The sequence below is a fragment of the Ranitomeya variabilis genome, chromosome 2, assembly GCF_051348905.1.
Source record: "Ranitomeya variabilis isolate aRanVar5 chromosome 2, aRanVar5.hap1, whole genome shotgun sequence".
Taxonomy (NCBI): Eukaryota; Metazoa; Chordata; class Amphibia; order Anura; family Dendrobatidae; genus Ranitomeya; species Ranitomeya variabilis.
The window spans coordinates 140,326,929-140,345,022 of NC_135233.1; the positions used below are offsets into that span (position 1 = coordinate 140,326,929).

Genomic DNA, 18,094 nt, shown 5'->3' on the forward strand with positions numbered 1-18,094 from the left:
TGGTGGACTTAGCTCATCTTCCATTTTGGGGGTGACAGGTTCCCTTTAAAATGTAATTTATAATGATCTATTTTTCCATCTAAAAGTGAATCTGTGAGCAGGTTTTGCTACGTAATCTGAGAGCAGCATAATGTAGGGGCGGAAACCCTGATTCCAAGGATGTGTCACCTGTTAGACTGTGTGCTGTAATTTCAATATAATCAGTGTCTTATCACCAGGAGATTACCACATGAGGACTAGGTTTCATGAGCAGGCCAGTCATGCTAATCTGTGTAGCCCCTACCCCACCAATGATTGGAGCTTGCTTTGATGACAGTGTACAGTATACACAGGAAGCTGCTAATCAGAAGTGTGGGTGGAGTTATACAAAACTAAGCATTCTGACCACTGTTACGTCTACAACTACATGGAGTTCTAACAAAACTGAACAAAGCAGTCCAGTAATTGACACAGTTAGGATCAGGTTCTCTACTTCTACATCATGCAGCTCTCAGATTACACAGCAAAAACCTGCAGACAGATTGCCTTTAAGCAAATTTGTAATTTGCTTTATTATAAATTACTTTTCCCTTCTCTCTATGCAGGTAATTCATAATTGTGTTTTTTTCTTCACTTCCTGTGATGTTTCGCTTTAGAGGATTCTCAATCGAAGTGTCATCAGGAGGCTGGGGCTGCACATACTCCCTGCAATGTCTATCACCCAGCCTGGAACAGGACATCATCAGGAGGCGCACTACAGTCACTTACCACAGTTACTTTCATCGCCACCCTCTTAAGATGTCCTGAATCCATGGTGCTGATAGACGTTGTGGGAGATGTAACTGAGGTGCTGCTGCACTCTGCTTCTGTTTCGGCCTCAACTTCTTAGTGTAAAAGGAGATATCATCAGGGGGTGGTGATAGAAGCAAGGTCGGTAACAGTACCGCTGCCCCCTGATTATGATTCATTTGAGGGCGGTGACAGAAGCTGTGGAGCGGCACTGGTATCTCTTACCCTGCTTCTATCACCGCCCCTTGATGACATTTCTTTTCACAGTAAGAAGTTGGGGTGGCGACAAAAGCATAGTGCCGGAGTCTTGGTCACTTCTCCCACAGTTTCTATTAGCACCATAGATTCAGAACATCTTCAGAGGACGGCGATGAAAGGAACAGTGGTAAGTGACTGCATCGCCATCTCCTGATGATGTCCTGCTGTAGGTGGGGTGATGGATGCTGCGGAGTGATTGTAGCCCCAAGCTCCTGATGACGATTTGTTTGAAAATCCTCTCAAACGAAATGTCACAGGAAGGGAATAAAAAAAGGATAGGAAGAAGTGCAATGTATTCTAAAATAAAGATAAATACAAATGTGCTTAGGGTGCAGAAATAGATACCGTATTTATAAAAGATTTTAGGTATCAGACCACTCCTCTAAATCATTAATGTTTCTGGTAAATTAGACGTCAATAAAGATCATAAATCATTTTTTTAGATACCAATAAAGATCATAAATCATTTTTTTAGATACCTTAGCTATTTTTGATATTTTTTAAAGTTTCAGCTTTTAAACAAGCCAAAATTGAAATCATAAAGCTACAGCAAGATTTCCCTTCATCATAATATTTAGTCTCCGGATAGGAATAGGAAAAAAAAGACACTAACCGGTTTTAGGAAGTAAGTTCCTTCTAGGTTCTTCAGGGCCCTCAATAGGTTGCTCAGAAATGAAAACTCGCGCTTGCTCTATGGTATTCAATACAGTCGGTTCTTTATCCATCAATTCACGTTTCAAAACCTAGAATGAAAGCAATCACGATCAACCAAAGAGTCAATGGGTTTTAAGAAAAACAATTCTAAGGAAATGCAAGTAATTTCCTTTACAAGATGAAATAACACAATCTGAAAACTAATATCTGCAGAACATCAGACATGTATGGCATATTCAGGGACATAAGGTACCTTCACACTAAACAACTTTACAACGAGAACGACAACGATCCGTGACGTTGCAGGGTCCTGGATAGCGATCTCGTTGTGTTTGACACACAGCAGCGATCTGGATCCCGCTGTGATATCGCTGGTCGGAGCTAGAAGTCCAGAACTTTATTTGGTCGTCAGATCGGCGTTTATCGTCGTGTTTGACAGCAAAAGCAACGATGTCAGCAATGTTAAACATGGAGCTAACGACCTGTGAGAACGATAAGCGAGTCACCGCTACGTCACAGGATCGCTCCTGCATCGTTGTGGAGCTGCTGTGTTTGACACATCTCTACAGCGACCTAAACAGCGACGCTGCAGCGATCGGATCGTTGTCTATATCGCTGCAGCGTCGCTGAGTGTGACGGTACCTTAAGGAACCAATTTGTTTGCATTTGTGCTTAGTTTTTGTCAAGTTTTTGTATTTTGCTCCTTTTTATTTGCTTGCACTATATTTATCTTTCTATTTGTGACTTAGTTAAAGTCACTTCTTTGGGTGCTTGTTAGAGAGTGGCATTTAGGGTTTGCAAATATTTTTCCCTGATTTATCACTTCCGACTTTTTGAAAAGCTGCAAAATTTAACACATTTGTACTCCAGGCACTCACAAAATAATCATATGTAGGCCTGAAACTTTGGTGCAAGTTTTGCGACATTTTAACGGAACATGCAAAATGAAACACATGATCTATTTTGATGAATTTGGGGCAAAAAGTCAACGAATACCACAAAACAAAAAACGAAAAGTGAATTGAAAAAGAAAATTTCAACTTATGAATCAGGTGTCAAATTTTCTTCCATTTTTAGGTGTTTTAGAAAAATAAAATTTAAATCATACCTCTTGTCAACAAGGAAAATTGAGGTTTCTTCAGAATGAAACAGTTAAATATACTAGGGAGATAGAGATGTTTGCTGCTCCTACCCTGGAGATTCAGGTTTTTTTTATTTATACATTTTTTAACCTGTCAAACAGATACAGAGATATGGACCCCTTTGTTTAGTGGTAATTTTTATTGTATTTACCGAGTGGTTGTTGCTTTTAGAATTCCCTGAGAACGTGTCTTTAGGCTGCCCTGCATTATTACACCATGAGAAATTCCCCCTTGTAATGGCCATACAAATTTGCACTAAATAAGCAGGCCTCTATATCTGGAACCATATGGCAGATTTAAAAAACAAAACAAAACAGAATACAGAGAGGAGAAACGTGAATAAATTGAAGGCAAAAACTGGCCACAGATCAAGTGACAGATCTTCACAAACTATGGACCTGCATTAAGGTCCTAGTGTCTTTAGATCTAACCTTTCTTTAGGTGATGAACAAAAAAGGAAATCATAAAAATATTTTATTTTTCATTACTTAGACCTATAAGTACTACATAAAATAACCACAAATCAAATGATATTGCCAGAAGCCACAATCAGACACATATTTCTTGAAGGACTAAATGTATTGTCGAATAAACAAGCAACCATATAATACATCATTGTGCCAAGTCCATCTAAGCAGGACCTGCTCTGTTCTGTATCTTTTAGCTCTGCCTAAAGACCCTCATACACTAAACTAATACTGGCCAAACCCAATGATATTAACAGGTTCGGCTGACCGACTGACTACACAGGTCTAAGAAAAAAAGAAAGTTCAGGTGCCAGCCAAGGTTTTTTGAATGGCTTTGGGTATTTTGGGGGTGCTGAATTAAAAAAGCCCATTACTTTTGCTGAATTGGTTCTAGTTTTTGAGACTCATCCATGAAAATAATGCATTCTCCCAATGCAACTTGTGTGTGATTTAGTCTGTCTATTGACTATTTAGCAGTGTTTTATGTTATGAAATATCCCATATACCGTAGTTATTTTGTATTTCAATTTGTAGGTTTACAATGCTATAAAATCGACCTTTTTGAAGCCAAAATACTACTGTAATTATTTAACTATTAAATATCTCAGACACTAGAGCCAATCTGATAAAACCGAAGTCATATTCTTTATCAGCACCAAAAACTTAATATAAAACCATCCAAACATCGTTGGCACCAAAACCAAGAGAAGCAAATATATCGATCGGCCATTTCCCATTAAGGACTGCTGAGCGTATTGTTCTCCTGGAGTTCGGCAGAGTGAGCATTCCTGTGTGTCAGCCAAACGTTTGGCCGAAGCATCTAATGTGTATTGGGGACTTCACACAATGGGGTTGCAAAGATTTCCAGCTTCACCAAGGTCATGGTTCTTTTGGGGCCTAACTGTTACCTGGAAGTTGATACTGATATATGGCAATCTGGTATGAACGAGTTGGTGCTCAAGTAGGGTTACAATCCGTAATAATAGATAGATGAAGACTAGGCACTCAAAAGGATGAAGTAAAAGAGTAAACATTTATTTATTCATTCAATCCAATAAATCCAGAATGAGATTCCAGAAAATTATAAGCTTTCGGTCCAGTATCAGGACCTTTATCAGAAAGATGTGGATTGCCGAGGCTGCAGTGAGTGAGCCATGTGAAAGCGCTATAGGGATTGCGACCGTCAACGCAGGCTGTGTGGTGCTCATACCACGCCACATAGCCTGCGATGACAGACCCATTACAGATCTGCATTGGGACCCAAGTCAAATAGACACAATAGATAACTAAAATAGCAACGAGAAAGCTGAATATTTAACAGGCATTCATATTGTTATCGTTTTACATTTCATTTCCTCACGGAATGATGTTAATCAGAATAATAATGAAATGTTATTTTACCATTAGAAATGCACAGAGCACAATAACACGAATTTGGTTACACACAAATTTTCCTAGCAGCTAGTTTACATTTTACAACACCTATCCAAATATAACTGATTTGTGGGAGTTCTATAGGCACTAGTTATTCCTAAAGTGTAAAACACTTCATTCATGATAAGTCTAGAAAATCCAATGAACAAGCCATTAGCAAATTACATTTAAAGGTAGAGAAATCTAACAATTAATTTATGCAAAGAATGCGCACATCTGAATTTAAAGAGAGACCTACAAAAGTATATAGAAAAAAAGCCATAGTGGTTTGTAAAGCATGTCAGGGAATGAGCCCAAGGCCACGGTCACACGTTCAGTATTTGGTCAGTATTTTACATCAGTATTTGTAAGCCAAAACCAGGAGTGGGTGATAAATACAGAAGTGGTGACGTGTTTCTATTATAATTTTCCTCTGGTTTTGGCTTACTAATACTGATGAAAGATACTGACCAAATACTGAACGAGTGAACGTGGCCTAACAGTGCAGACATAAATTTTCCCTTCTGCATTCAATGCCATACGTCATTCAATGAGAAGGTTCTTTTAAATCCAGAGACAAAAAATGAATTCACAGTGGTACTTGAAAGTTTGTGAACCCTTCAGAAGTTTTCCGATTTCTGCATAAATTTGAACTAAAACTACAGTACATTCAATTCTTACACAAGTCTTAAAAGTAGATAAAGAGATCCAAACCAAGCAAAGGAGTAAAAAATATTAGACTTTGTTATCTTTTCATTGAGGAAAATCTTCTGAAATCAGATGTCTGGAAGTGGAAACATTATGAACCTCTGCTTTCAGCATCTGGTTTGAACTCCGTGTGCAGCAATATTTGAATCTAAACGTTTCCAGTAATGGTCGATTATTCCTACACACCGACCTGGAGGAATTTTATCCTATTCCTCCCTACAAAACAGCTTCAACTCTGTTATGTTGGTGAGTTTTCTCCCATGAACTGCTTGTTTCAGGTCCTTCCACAGCATTTATATAGTATTTAAAGGAATCTGTCAGCAGATCTGTTATATAATCTGAGAGCAGCAAGATTTAGGGCAAGAAATCCTGATTCCAGGGATGCATTACTTTCTGGTCTGCTTGGTGCAGTTTTATCAGAATCCTTGATTTATCTGTTGTAGATGTTGCAGTGGTTAGAATACTGAGCTGTGTATAACCCCACCCACACCAGTGACGGTCAGCTTCCTGTATACACTGTGCATTGTCACAAAGCTGCTACTCGGAGGTGGGGGTGGGCTTACACAGAGTAGTCTGACTGCCTGGTACCTGAGATGTTGTCCTGTACTGTTCATTTTCTTATGATAAAATAAATTGTATTGAATCTATGACACACAGCCTAGTAAGTGACACATCCATGTAATCAGGCTACATGGCCACACAAAACCCATTCATGCATTCAATAAAAAACAGAACACAGTCTTTGGAAGAAATGGCCGTGATGTCTATTTCAGTTACTTCAATTAAATAAAATCATTCTTCAATAAATCAGCTCTCCATAATATGCAAACTGAACCATCAAGAACTAATCCGCCCACAGACTGGTCGATTTTCCCACAAATAAAACATCACGACAGAATATAATTAAACAAAAATGGTGCGAGTGGGAGGGATCTTTTTCACTTCATAAAACCATGGAATGGGGAAAAAGGGAACGAACAGGGGTTTATATACAGTAAATCAGCCGGCCAAAATACAAAAACCACCAATAGGAGACCATTAAAAAGGCGCCAATAAAACTGGTAACAACCGGTTTGAACCACTCGTGGATCACCAGTTAACTTGTTGACCTTTATATGACACCGTTGTGACAGACCATATGAATGAGTGACCAAAATGGAAAATGGGGTTTCATTAAGGGTCTGTGTTGCCATGAGACCCCCCTTTATTATTTTGTTATGTACGGGGGGGCTACCATTATGCTGCTCACAGAATTAATATTAAAAAAATCTGCTGACAGATTCCCTTTAAGGTAAGAACTTTGATTTGACCATTCTAAAACTTCATTCTCTTTTAACCATTCTTTTCTAGAGCGACTTGTATACTTTTGGTCTTGCTGCATGGCACAAGTTATTTTGATATTCAGCTCATGGATAAATGTCCTGATATCTCCCTTTACAATTTGTTGGTAAAATTCAGAATTAATTGTTTCATGAATAATGGCAAGCTGTCTTGGCCAAGATGCAGCAAAACCGGCCCACACCATGATCCGAACCACCACCATGTTTCACAGATGGCATATTTTTATGCTGTAATAAAGTTTTTCTTTCATCAAGCATAACGATTTTCAATTAAACTAAAAAGCTCTCTTTTGGTCTCATTCATCTACAGAAAATTGTTCCAATAGCCTTCTGGCTTATTCATGGGATCTTTAGCAAACTACAGATACGCAGCAATCTTCTTTTTGGAAAGCAGTGGCTCTCTCCTTGAAATCCTGCCATGCACACCGTTGCGGTTTAGCATTCTCATGAATGTTAAAATTAGTTATTGTGAGAGTGGCCTTTAGTTGTTTAGAGGTTACCTTGGGTTACTGCTTTCGTTGCTCTAGGAGTGATTTTTGTTGATTAACCATCCCTGTGGAGGATAATAATGCTTTTGAAATTCCTCCACGTGTAAATAATCTAACTGGGGCTTGGAATCTAGCCCATCACCTCACTTATGTAACTATTCCCGTTTTGCCCTTCCAAAGTTTTCTTCCAACTCAGGGTCCTCATAGGATCTGTTCCCAAACCCTATATGCACTTAACAGTCTGTATCTGAACATATAGAGATACTGGCTGATGCCCGATTCAAGCAGTGTTATGCAAAATCCTTATTTATTATATTGATGGCTGGACCATACAATACAAGCACATTTAACCATTTACCTTTCTTGTCTCCTCGATTTTCTCATAGATTGTAAGCTTGTGAGCAGGGCCCTCACTTTTCTAGGTAATTGTTGAATTATGTGCAATGTCTTTATTGTTTTTACAAATCCACTCTGTAATGTAAAGTGCTGTGGAATATTTTGCCGCCATAGAAATAAAGATTATTATTATTAGGCAAAATTGTGAGTAAGCCCACTCCCTTGTATGGAAATCAACCCCACACATGAATTGTCTCAAAATGCTTTACTGTTGGCAGGAACAGGACTCATGAAAGCGCTCAAATTTTGTTCTCTGGACAATAATTCTTCCAGATATCTGAAATAGTTGAAATGGGGCATCAGACAAAATAACTTTACTCCAGTCCTCTCCAATAAAATCCTTGTACAAGTCAAGATAGCCAAGGGAGAGCGAGTAGACCAGTTTAGTCACAAAATCGGAAAACAACAAATGGTCAGGAAACAGGACACAGTCAGACAGCAGAAATTCAACAAGCAAAGCAGGAGCAGATAGCAGATAGCACAGGGATATAATAGAGAGGAGAAACTTTAAGGGTATGTTCCCACGATCAGGAACCGGCAGTGCTTTGGACGCAGCACATGTCCGCTCCGCCCAAAGCGCTGCCGGCTTTTGAATGCAGGTGATTCCGCATGTGTTCACTGAACCGTGTAATCAACGCGTCCAATACACTGAGCGTCTCTGCAACATAAATTGACATGCTGCGGTCTGGAAAGACACGCTGCGTGTCAGTCTCCGCAGAGAAGCCGGGGATGCAGTGCACTCATAGTGGAGATGTGTTTTTTTCAAATCCCATCCACTATGCTGTAACATCTGGCTGCTGCAGGTTGGACGCTGTAGATGTACGCAGCGCCCAACCCGCAGTGTTTACTGACCGTGGGAACATACCCTAACTGGCAGAGGTTCAGGAGTTTAAGTAGATGACAGTCCCACCCAAGGCTCACAAAAAGGAGCCAGGAATTAACTCCATAACTCCGTGATTGATCAACACCAATAAACCCATGAAATAAACAGGACTTCATCCCGGCGACTGAAGTGGAAACAGAAGGGACAAGCACTGATCTGGATAATACATTTGTGTTATCAGCTCTTTGGATGCTTTCTCTGCACAATGTGATCTACCAAGAACATTCTCTTTCCCCTACCTGCAGCTATTTAGACTCCCTTTAATGTAGACTGTTTCATAGTCATGCTGACTGCTTTCTTGCCTCAATCTCATGGATTCCTTCACATGTCTTTTCTCTCGCTCACTGTAATCAATCCATAGTCCATAACACAAAGCTGAACTGAATGACTAGTGTCCTGTTTCCTCGCTGCATTGATCATAAAAATTACTGATGGGCAGGGCCGTATTTGCCACTAGGCACCTGAGGGCACGTGCCTAGGGCGGGACAATGCAGGGGGCGGCACCGGAGCAAGGTTTTTTGTTTTTTTTTATAAGTCCTGGGTCACCTCCCGACCGACCGCCCCCCACGCCCCTCCCCTGGCCGCCGGCCTCCCATCCACCCTCCTTGAAGACGATACTCACCCTGCTCCAGCGATGCCTGGTCTCGGCGTCTGCAGCTCGTCCTGAATGAGCGGTCACGTAGCACCGCTCATTAAGGTCATGAATATGCACATATTCATGACCTTAATGAGCGGTATCACATGACCGCTTACGCAGGAAGAAGGTGCTGTGCCGGGAGACGGGACAGAGCGAGAGGGATGTCAGCGAGGCCGGGTGGTGTGGGAAAGAAAGGTGAGTATGAGGGACGGGGGGACAGGGGACGGGGGGATGAAGGAGGACGATAAACCGCGCCATGCAACATGGGAGCGGGGGTGGGGGTGGAGAGATGAGCCATGCATACAGTGGGGGAAATATGAGCCAAGCATACGGGGGGAATATGAGCCATGCATACGGGGGGGGAATATGAGCCATGCATACAGGAGGGGGAATATGAGCCATGCATACAGGAGGGGGAATATGGGCCATGCATACAGGGGGGAATATGAGCCATGCATAAGGGGGGGAATATGAGCCATGTATACAGGAGGCGGGGTGGAATATGAGCCATGCATACAGGGGGGATATGAGCCATGCATACAGGGGGGAATATGAGCCATGCATACAGGGGGGGAATATGAGCCATGCACACAGGGGGGGAATATGAGCCATGCATACAGGAGGGGGAATATGAGCCATGCATACAGGAGGGGGAATATGAGCCATGCATACAGGAGGAGGGGGATATGAGCCATGCATATGGGATGGGAGGGAGATGAGCCATGCATACAGGAGGGGGGTCATTATACAGTATGGAGCATCTTGTGTGGCCATTATACAGTATTGAGCATCATGTGGGATCATTATACAGTATGGAGAACTGTGTGTGGCCATTATGCAGTATTGAGCAGCATGTGTGGCCGTTATACAGTATGGAGCATCATGTGTGGCCATTATACAGTATGGAGCATCATGTGTGGCCGTTATACAGTATGGAGCATCATGTGTGGCCATTATACAGTATTGAGCATCATGTGGGATCATTATACAGTATGGAGAACTGTGTGTGGCCGTTATACAGTATGGAGCACTATGTGTGGCCATTATACAGTATGGAGCACTGTGTGGCCATTATACAGTATGGAGCACTGTGTGGCCATTATACATTATGGAGCATCATGTGTGGCCATTATACAGTATGGGGCAACATGTGTGGCCATTATACAGTATGGAGAACTGTGTGTAGCCATTATACAGTATGGAGCATCATGTGTGGTGGCCGTTATACCGTATTGAGCATCATGTATGGCCATTATACAGTATGGAGCATCATGTGTGGCCATTATACAGTATGGAGCACTGTGTGGCCATATTTTTTTGTTTATAATTATTGTATATAAAACAGTGTGATCAGCAGTGCTAAATGGCTGTGGTTGGGACGTGGATATGGGTGTGACTAGTTGTGAAATGGGTGTGGTCACACTACGCGCGCCGCAAACTTTATGCCTCCTTTCCTTCTTCAAAAGTTGGGAGGTATGGTACCGCATTTGCCAGATCGCGGCAAGTGCCGCAAATCCCATAGGGAATTATTGAGGCCGAACGCAGTGTTGCCGTAAGAGATCCATTAAGCGGCACATGCAGAAATATTGCCGGATCTGCTGCAAAAGGCTACTTTCACATCAGCGATTCTAGCCAAAGTCACTGCCGATAGTGTCATACTCACCAAAGGGGGAGGCAGCACTAAAAGTGCCTAGGGCAGCAGAAACTCTAAATACGGCACTGCTGATGGGAGGTCAAACTTTGTTAGTGAATGGTTAAAAACTCTGTCTATGATCAGGCAGCCCAATCATCAAAATTAAAGGGGTTGTCTGGGCTTGGAAAATTGATTATCTATTCTTCAGACAGGTCATCACTTTCAGATCACTTGGTGACTGACACCCTCAACAATCATTGTTTTTAGTTGATCAGTAGGAAAGCCAAATGTCAGGGCCTTTTGCTGATCTGAAGTTGATGACCTACAGTATTCTAAAAATCATCTGGCCTGGGAAAAATCCATCTATTCCATAATTCTCATTTTAAAATAAAGAAAACTAACATTTTTGGGTTAACAAAACAAACGATTTCTAAAAAGTGTGAATCTTTAAAAAAATGAAAAGTTGATAAAAAAAAATACTGAATGACTCACATATTCTAAGAAACACAATTGAAATAACTATATACTGCTTTTGATTTTTCCAAATTCCCACATGTTTCTTGCAAAAGAAATTGGAAGGGAAAATCAGTCAGAAAGTGGAGTCGCAGACGGAGAGACAGTGACACAGAATGTGATCTACTGCATAATATTCACATTATGCAAATTCCCTATTGGCACACCTTATAATAATGTGACAGTATGTCATTTCTTTTTCCAAATATCCCAAGGAGTAAATTATATGTTGGAAAGGTAAGGATGCAGGCGGCATGCTTAACTGAGCCCTACCGACATTGTACAGTAACCTGCACCCTTTACTTATGCGAAAGAAATATATATACAAATTGTTTTTTTTTACACCATTACACCATTTAATACATTACTATGCCAAAAAAAGAAGCACTACCATTAACATTTTTATCCTCTTAATATATTTCAATCATTTTATGATATTGCACTGTGTACTTAGAATTACTCATTTTGCCTTTCTACCAAGCTAATTCTTTTTTTCATTAGGTCTATGACATAACAATTAAAAACTGACTAACTGAATCCAGTCAGTCAATTTTCCCTGTATGAGCCATGAGTCATTGCAAAAGTACCTGGCAGGGGGAGTAGGGAGCAGCTGGGTCAGGAGTTGAAGAGGGGAATGATAAATGCAGGGACAAGAGACTTCCTGTTTCTACATAGAGCAGAGAAAATAGAAGAATTATCTTGGTAGAATGAAAAGATGAGTAATCGTAAGTACACAGTGCTACAGTATATAATGTGATGATTGTAATATATTAAGATGATAAAAAATTTGATGGAGGAGTGCTTCTTTAACATGTTGAGAGAAGGAGGCATGGTTAAACTTTTAGCATGAAGCAGGAAATTTTTAGATAAAATTCTACATAAGTCACTTGACTTATACCTCTAAACTTGAATTTTTGCCTATTGCCAACTTTCTAGGCATAGATAGGTACCGTATATACTGAAGTATAAGCCGAGATTTTCAGCCCATTATTTTAGGCTAAAAGTGCCCCTCTCGGCTTATACTCGAGTCATTGTCCCAGGGGCTCGGTGGGGAGAGGGGGAGCGGCAGGACTGGCGGCTGTCACATCATACTCACCTGCTCCCGGGCACGGTCTCTGCACTTCCCTGCTTCCCCGATGGTCTCTGGAGCCGCAAGCTCTTCCTGTGTTCAGCGGTCAAGTGGTACCGCTCATTAAAGTAATGAATATGCATGCAACTCCACTCTCATAGGCGTCGAGCGGATATTCATTAATTTAATGAGCGGTACCATGTGACCGCTGAACACAGGAACAAGCCGCTGGCGCCAGAGACCATCTGAGAAGCAGACACCGCGCCAGGAGGGGGTGAGCATAACGGGGAGGGTGAACCATGCGATATTCACCTGTCCCCGTTCCACTGCCGGGCTGTCTTTCACAACCTCTGGCTGTGGTGTTCAGGTCAGAGGGCGCGCTGACGTGGTTAGTGCGCGCCCTCTGCCTGAACAGACACTGCAGAGACCCGGAAGACACAGCGGAGCGCGGTGGTAGAATGGGGACAGGTGAATATCACAAGTTTCGGGGGCCTGAGCCAGCGGCGACTCCCACACCTGGCCCGCATAGCACGCCAGTGTCCCCGCCTGCTCAGGACACCGGCACCACTCCCCCAGAGACGAGAGGCATGTCATTTTTTTTATTGCAATAGCAGCATATTTTGTATGGAACATCTTATGGGGCCCATCATGAACTATATGGAGCATTATATGGGGCGTATTTTATATGGAGCATCTTATGGGGCCCATCATGAACTTTATGGAGCATTATATGGGGCGTATTTTGTATGGAGCATTTTATGGGGCCCATTATTATCTTTATGGAGCATTATATGGGGCTCCTGATAAATATGGATATTCAAAAACACTTACCGGTAAACTACTGATGTCTCAATTATTTATGGGGTTATGGCTTGCTCACTATCATAGTTAGGAAAAGCCAGGTGATGCAAATTTCCTAGCTTTATAAAAACCCAGCGTTCTGTAACCTTGTGCCAAAAAAACAGCAGCTATGAATTCTTTTAAGCAGCTGCCTAACACTGTGTAAATGAAAACGGTGGAGACCCAAAAAGAAGAAGGCTACAAGAAGATAGCAAAGCATTTTCAAGTTGCCCTTTCCTCACTTCTAAACGTACAGTGGACACAGAAATTATTCAGACCACTTTAAATTGTTCACTCTTTGTTTCATTACAGCCATTTGGTAAATTCAAAAATGTTAGTTTTTTTTCTCATTAATGTACACTCTGCACCCCATCTTGACTGAAAAAAACAGAAATGTAGTAATTTTTGCAAATTTATTAAAAAAGAAAAACTGAAATATCACATGGTCATAAGTATTCAGATCCTTTGCTCAGTATTGAGTAGAAGCACCCTTTTGAGCTAGTACAGCCATGAGTCTTCTTGGGAATGATGCGACAAGTTTTTCACACCTGGATTTGGGGATTCTCTGCCATTCTTCCTTGCAGATCATCTCCAGTTCCGTCAGGTTGGATGGTGAACGTTGGAGGACAGCCATTTTCAGGTCTCTCCAGAGATGTTCAAATGGGTTTAGGTCAGGGCTCTGGCTGGGCCAGTCAGGAATGCTCACAGAGTTATTCTGAAGCCACTCCTTTGTTATTTTAGCTGTGTGATTAGGGTCATTGTCTTGTTGGAAGGTGAACCTTCGGCCAAGTCTGAGGTCCAGAGCACTCTGGAAGAGGTTTTCAAATAGGATATATCTGTACTTGGCCGCATTCATGTTTCCTTCAATGACAATCAGTGGTCCCCCCATAGCATAATGCTGCTACCACCATGTTTCACTGTTGGGATTGTATTGGGCAGGTGATGAGCAGTGCCTTGTTTTCTTCACACATACCATTTAGAATTATCACCAAAAAGGTATATCTTGGTATGAGCAGATGAGAGAATCTTATTTCTCATTGTCTGGGAGTCCTTCATGTGTTTTTTAGCAAACTCTATGAGGGCTTTCATATGTCTTGCACTGAGTCAAAGTTTCCGTTGGGCTACTCTGCCATAACGCCCCAACTGGTGGAGGGCTGCAGTGATAGTTGACTTTGTGGAACTTTCTCCCATCTCCCTACTGCATCTATGGAGCTCAGGTACGGTGATCTTGGGGTTCTTCTTTACTTCTCTCACTTAGGCTCTTCTCCAAAGATTGCTCAGTTTGGCTGGATGGCCAGGTCTAGGAAGACTTCTGGTGGTCCCAAACTTCTTCCATTTAAGGATTATGGAGGACACTGTGCTCTTAGGAACTTTGAGTACTGCAGAAATTCTTTTGTACCCTTGGACAGATCTGTCCAAGTTCCTTTCACCTCATGATTCTCATTTGGTACAACATGCACTGTGAGCTGTGAGGTCTTATAGACAGGTGTGTGTCTTTCCAAATTAAGTCTTTAAGTGTGTTTAATTAAACACAGCTGGACTCCAATGAAGGAGTAGAACCATCTCAAGGAGGATCACAAGGAAATGGACAGCATGTGACTTAAATATAAGTTTCTGAGCAACGGGCCTGAATACTTATGACCATGTGATATTTCAATTTTTCTTTTTTATTAAGTTTGAAAAAAAAACATAAATGTAGAAAATTTTGCAGTCAAGATGAGGTGCAGAGTATACATTAATGTGAAAAAAATTAACTTTTTTGCATTTACCAAATGGCTGCAATGAAACAAAGAGTGAAAAATATAACGGGGTCTGAATACTTTCCGCACCCACTGTAATTAAAAAATGGCAATTAACAGGAACAATGGAGGTCAAGCTAAGGTCTGGAAGACCAAGCAAAATTTCAGTGAAAGCTGCTCGCAACATTGCTAGAGAGGCAAATCAGAAGCCACGGTGAACTGCAAAGACCTTCAGAAAGATTTAGCAGACTCTGGAGTTGTGGTACATTGCTCTACTGTTTAGGGACATCTGCACAAATATGGCCATCATGGAAGAGTCAGCATAAGAAAACCTCTCCATTAAATGCAGAGTCAAAAGTATGCAAAAGAACATCTAAATAAGCCTGATGTATTATGGAAACAAGTCCTGTCAACCGATGAGATTAAAATTGAACTCTTTGGCCTTCTAACGCATCGGGTATTCTAGAATATGCTTGTCCACGTAGTATATTGCACAACCCACGTAGTTAATTGCCCAGCCACGTAGTATATTGCCCAGCCACGTAGTATATTGCACAGCCCACGTAGTATATTGCCCAGCCACGTAGTATTTTGCCCAGCCACATAGTATATTGCCCAGTCACGTAGTATACAGCACAGAGCCACGTAGTATACTGCCCAGTCACGTAGTATATTCGCCAGTCACGTAGTATGCAGAATATATCCCTGTTGAAAAAAAAGAATTAAAATAAAAAATAGTTACATACTCACCCTCCGTTGGCTCCCGGATCGAAGCGGTTACCGATGCTCCCGAATCGAAGCGGTTACCGATGGTCCTCGCGCGCTCCGGTCTGAAGAGTGCATTGCGGTCTCGCGAAATGATGACGTAGCACATCATAATCTCGCGAGACCGCAATGCATGGAGCGGTCACCGGGGTGTCGCGAGGAGAGTCGGTAACCGCTTCGATCCGGGGGCCAACGGAGGGTGAGTATGTAACTATTTTTTTTTTTTATTATTATTTTTAATATTAGATCTTTTTACTATTCATGCTGCATAGGCAGCATGAATAGTAAACGTTAGTCACACAGTGTTAACAGCAGCGTTAACCGAGTGCGTTACACCGCGGTCAACGCTGCCATTAACCCTGTGTGAGCGTTGACTGGAGGGGAGTATGCAGGCGCCGGGCACTGACTGCGGAGAGTAAGGAGCGGCCATTTTCTTCCGGACTGTGGCCGTCGCTGATTGGTCGTGGCTGTTTTGCAGCGACCAATCAGCGACTTAGAATTCCATGACAGAGGCCGCTACCAATGAATATCCGTGACAGACATAAAGACAGACAGAAGGACAGACAGACAGACAGACGGAAGTGACCCTAAGACAATTATATATATATATATATATATATATATATATATATATTATGATAGCACTTACTGCATGTGTTGGGGACACTCGCTTGGCAACGGGATTCAGTCACACAGGCACGGTTTTCTCTATTAAACAGTCCATGCGGTTTATTATGCAGTCATAAACCGGATCATGCACAGTTCATTATATACTTCAAGGAACACAATAGGCACCAACAGATTACATTAAATTGCAGGTTTAACTTAGATAGTTCATATACGGCTTTAACTCACAGTTCAGACACTACTCCGCCAGTTCTCCTTGACTAGTTCCTGGGGGTACGCCGTATTAATGTCTCTATTCATATAGCGAACACAGTCTCTAAACACGCCGGACCTCACTTCGTCCACTTACCATGGGACCACAGTTCATTAACTGACCCCGTCAGTGCACACAGTTCTCCATACTCCGGATTACCTTCCAGGAGCTCCTGCTCCACACGTTGACTCCTGTCAGTACTCTCTCCCAGGGAAGCTGCCGAACTGGGATCACCGTCCCGGACAATGGCTTGCTCACCAGGCCACCTGACAGTCCAGATCCTCAGACGGGCTGTAGCTCCCCCAATGCAGTGCCATCACAGACTCTGCATACATGCCTTTCCATGTGCTCTTCAGGAAGTCCTGCTCCCAGGATCTTCCAACACTGGTTGTGCTATTCAGGAAGTCCTACTCCCAGGATCTTCCAACACAGGCCTCTCAGTGAACTATTCAGGGATCCGGTCCACACACAGGACCTCCCAACACACAAGCCTTCAGGACCACGGCCTCTCATTGTGCTATTCGGGGATCCAGTCCACACACAGGACCTCCCAACACACAAGCCGTCCATGATCTATACACTCTCTCCCATGTGACCAAATCATGGTCACATTATGTACTTGAAACCACTCCCATAGGTGGGAAGTGTGTGGTTATTCAGACCCGCCAGCTCTCCAACTAACCCTGCAAGCCTCCCTTTACAAACTATACAAATACTTGTGGGACTACAGGTCCCAGAACAACAACATTACTGGCTTACAACGCAGACTCCCTCTGCGACACATACCGGCCATTTACAATAATGCCAGTCACTATCTCATTATCACCATTACAGTTACGCCTCCATGCGTATTCTGAGGGGCACACATAGTGCCCCCTAGCTGCAGCATGGGTAACTGCATCACTATATATATATATATATATATATATATATATATATATATATATATATATATATATATATATATATATATATATATATATATATACACACACACACACACATACATACATAGCTCTGGCAAAAATTAAGAGACCACTGCAATATTATTATTTATTATTATTATTATAGCGCCATTTATTCCATGGCGCTTTACATGTGAGGAGGAGTATACATAATAAAAACAATAATCTTGAACAATACAAGTCACAACTGGTACAGGAGGAGAGAGGACCCTGCCCACGAGAGCTCACAATCTACAAGGGATGGTTCAGTTTGTCTGATTTTTCTCTTTATAGGTATATTTTTGAGTAAAAAGTAAATTGTTCTTTTATTCTATAAACTTCTGACAACATGTCTCCGAAGTTCCAAGCAATACATTTTGTATTTATTGTCTGACAAAGAAAAATGGTCAACATTTAAAAAAAAAAAAAGTGCTTTCAGACCTCAAATAATGCAAAGAAGTTCATAATCATTTAGAAACAACGATACTAATGTTTTAACTGAGGAAGAGTTCAGAAATCAATATTTTGTGGAATAACCATGATTTTTAATTACAGCT

General features: G+C 41.8%; 1 protein-coding gene across 5 annotated transcripts in view; it reads right to left on the minus strand.

Annotated features, from left to right (window-relative positions):
• UTRN (utrophin) overlaps positions 1-18,094 on the minus strand; it is an 846,507-nt gene that overhangs the window by 256,289 nt on the left and 572,124 nt on the right. For all 5 annotated transcript variants that reach the window (XM_077283030.1, XM_077283029.1, XM_077283032.1 and 2 more), the window contains one exon: positions 1,640-1,769. In XM_077283030.1, coding sequence (XP_077139145.1) covers positions 1,640-1,769 — 130 coding nt within the window. The remainder of the gene's footprint in view (positions 1-1,639; positions 1,770-18,094) is intronic.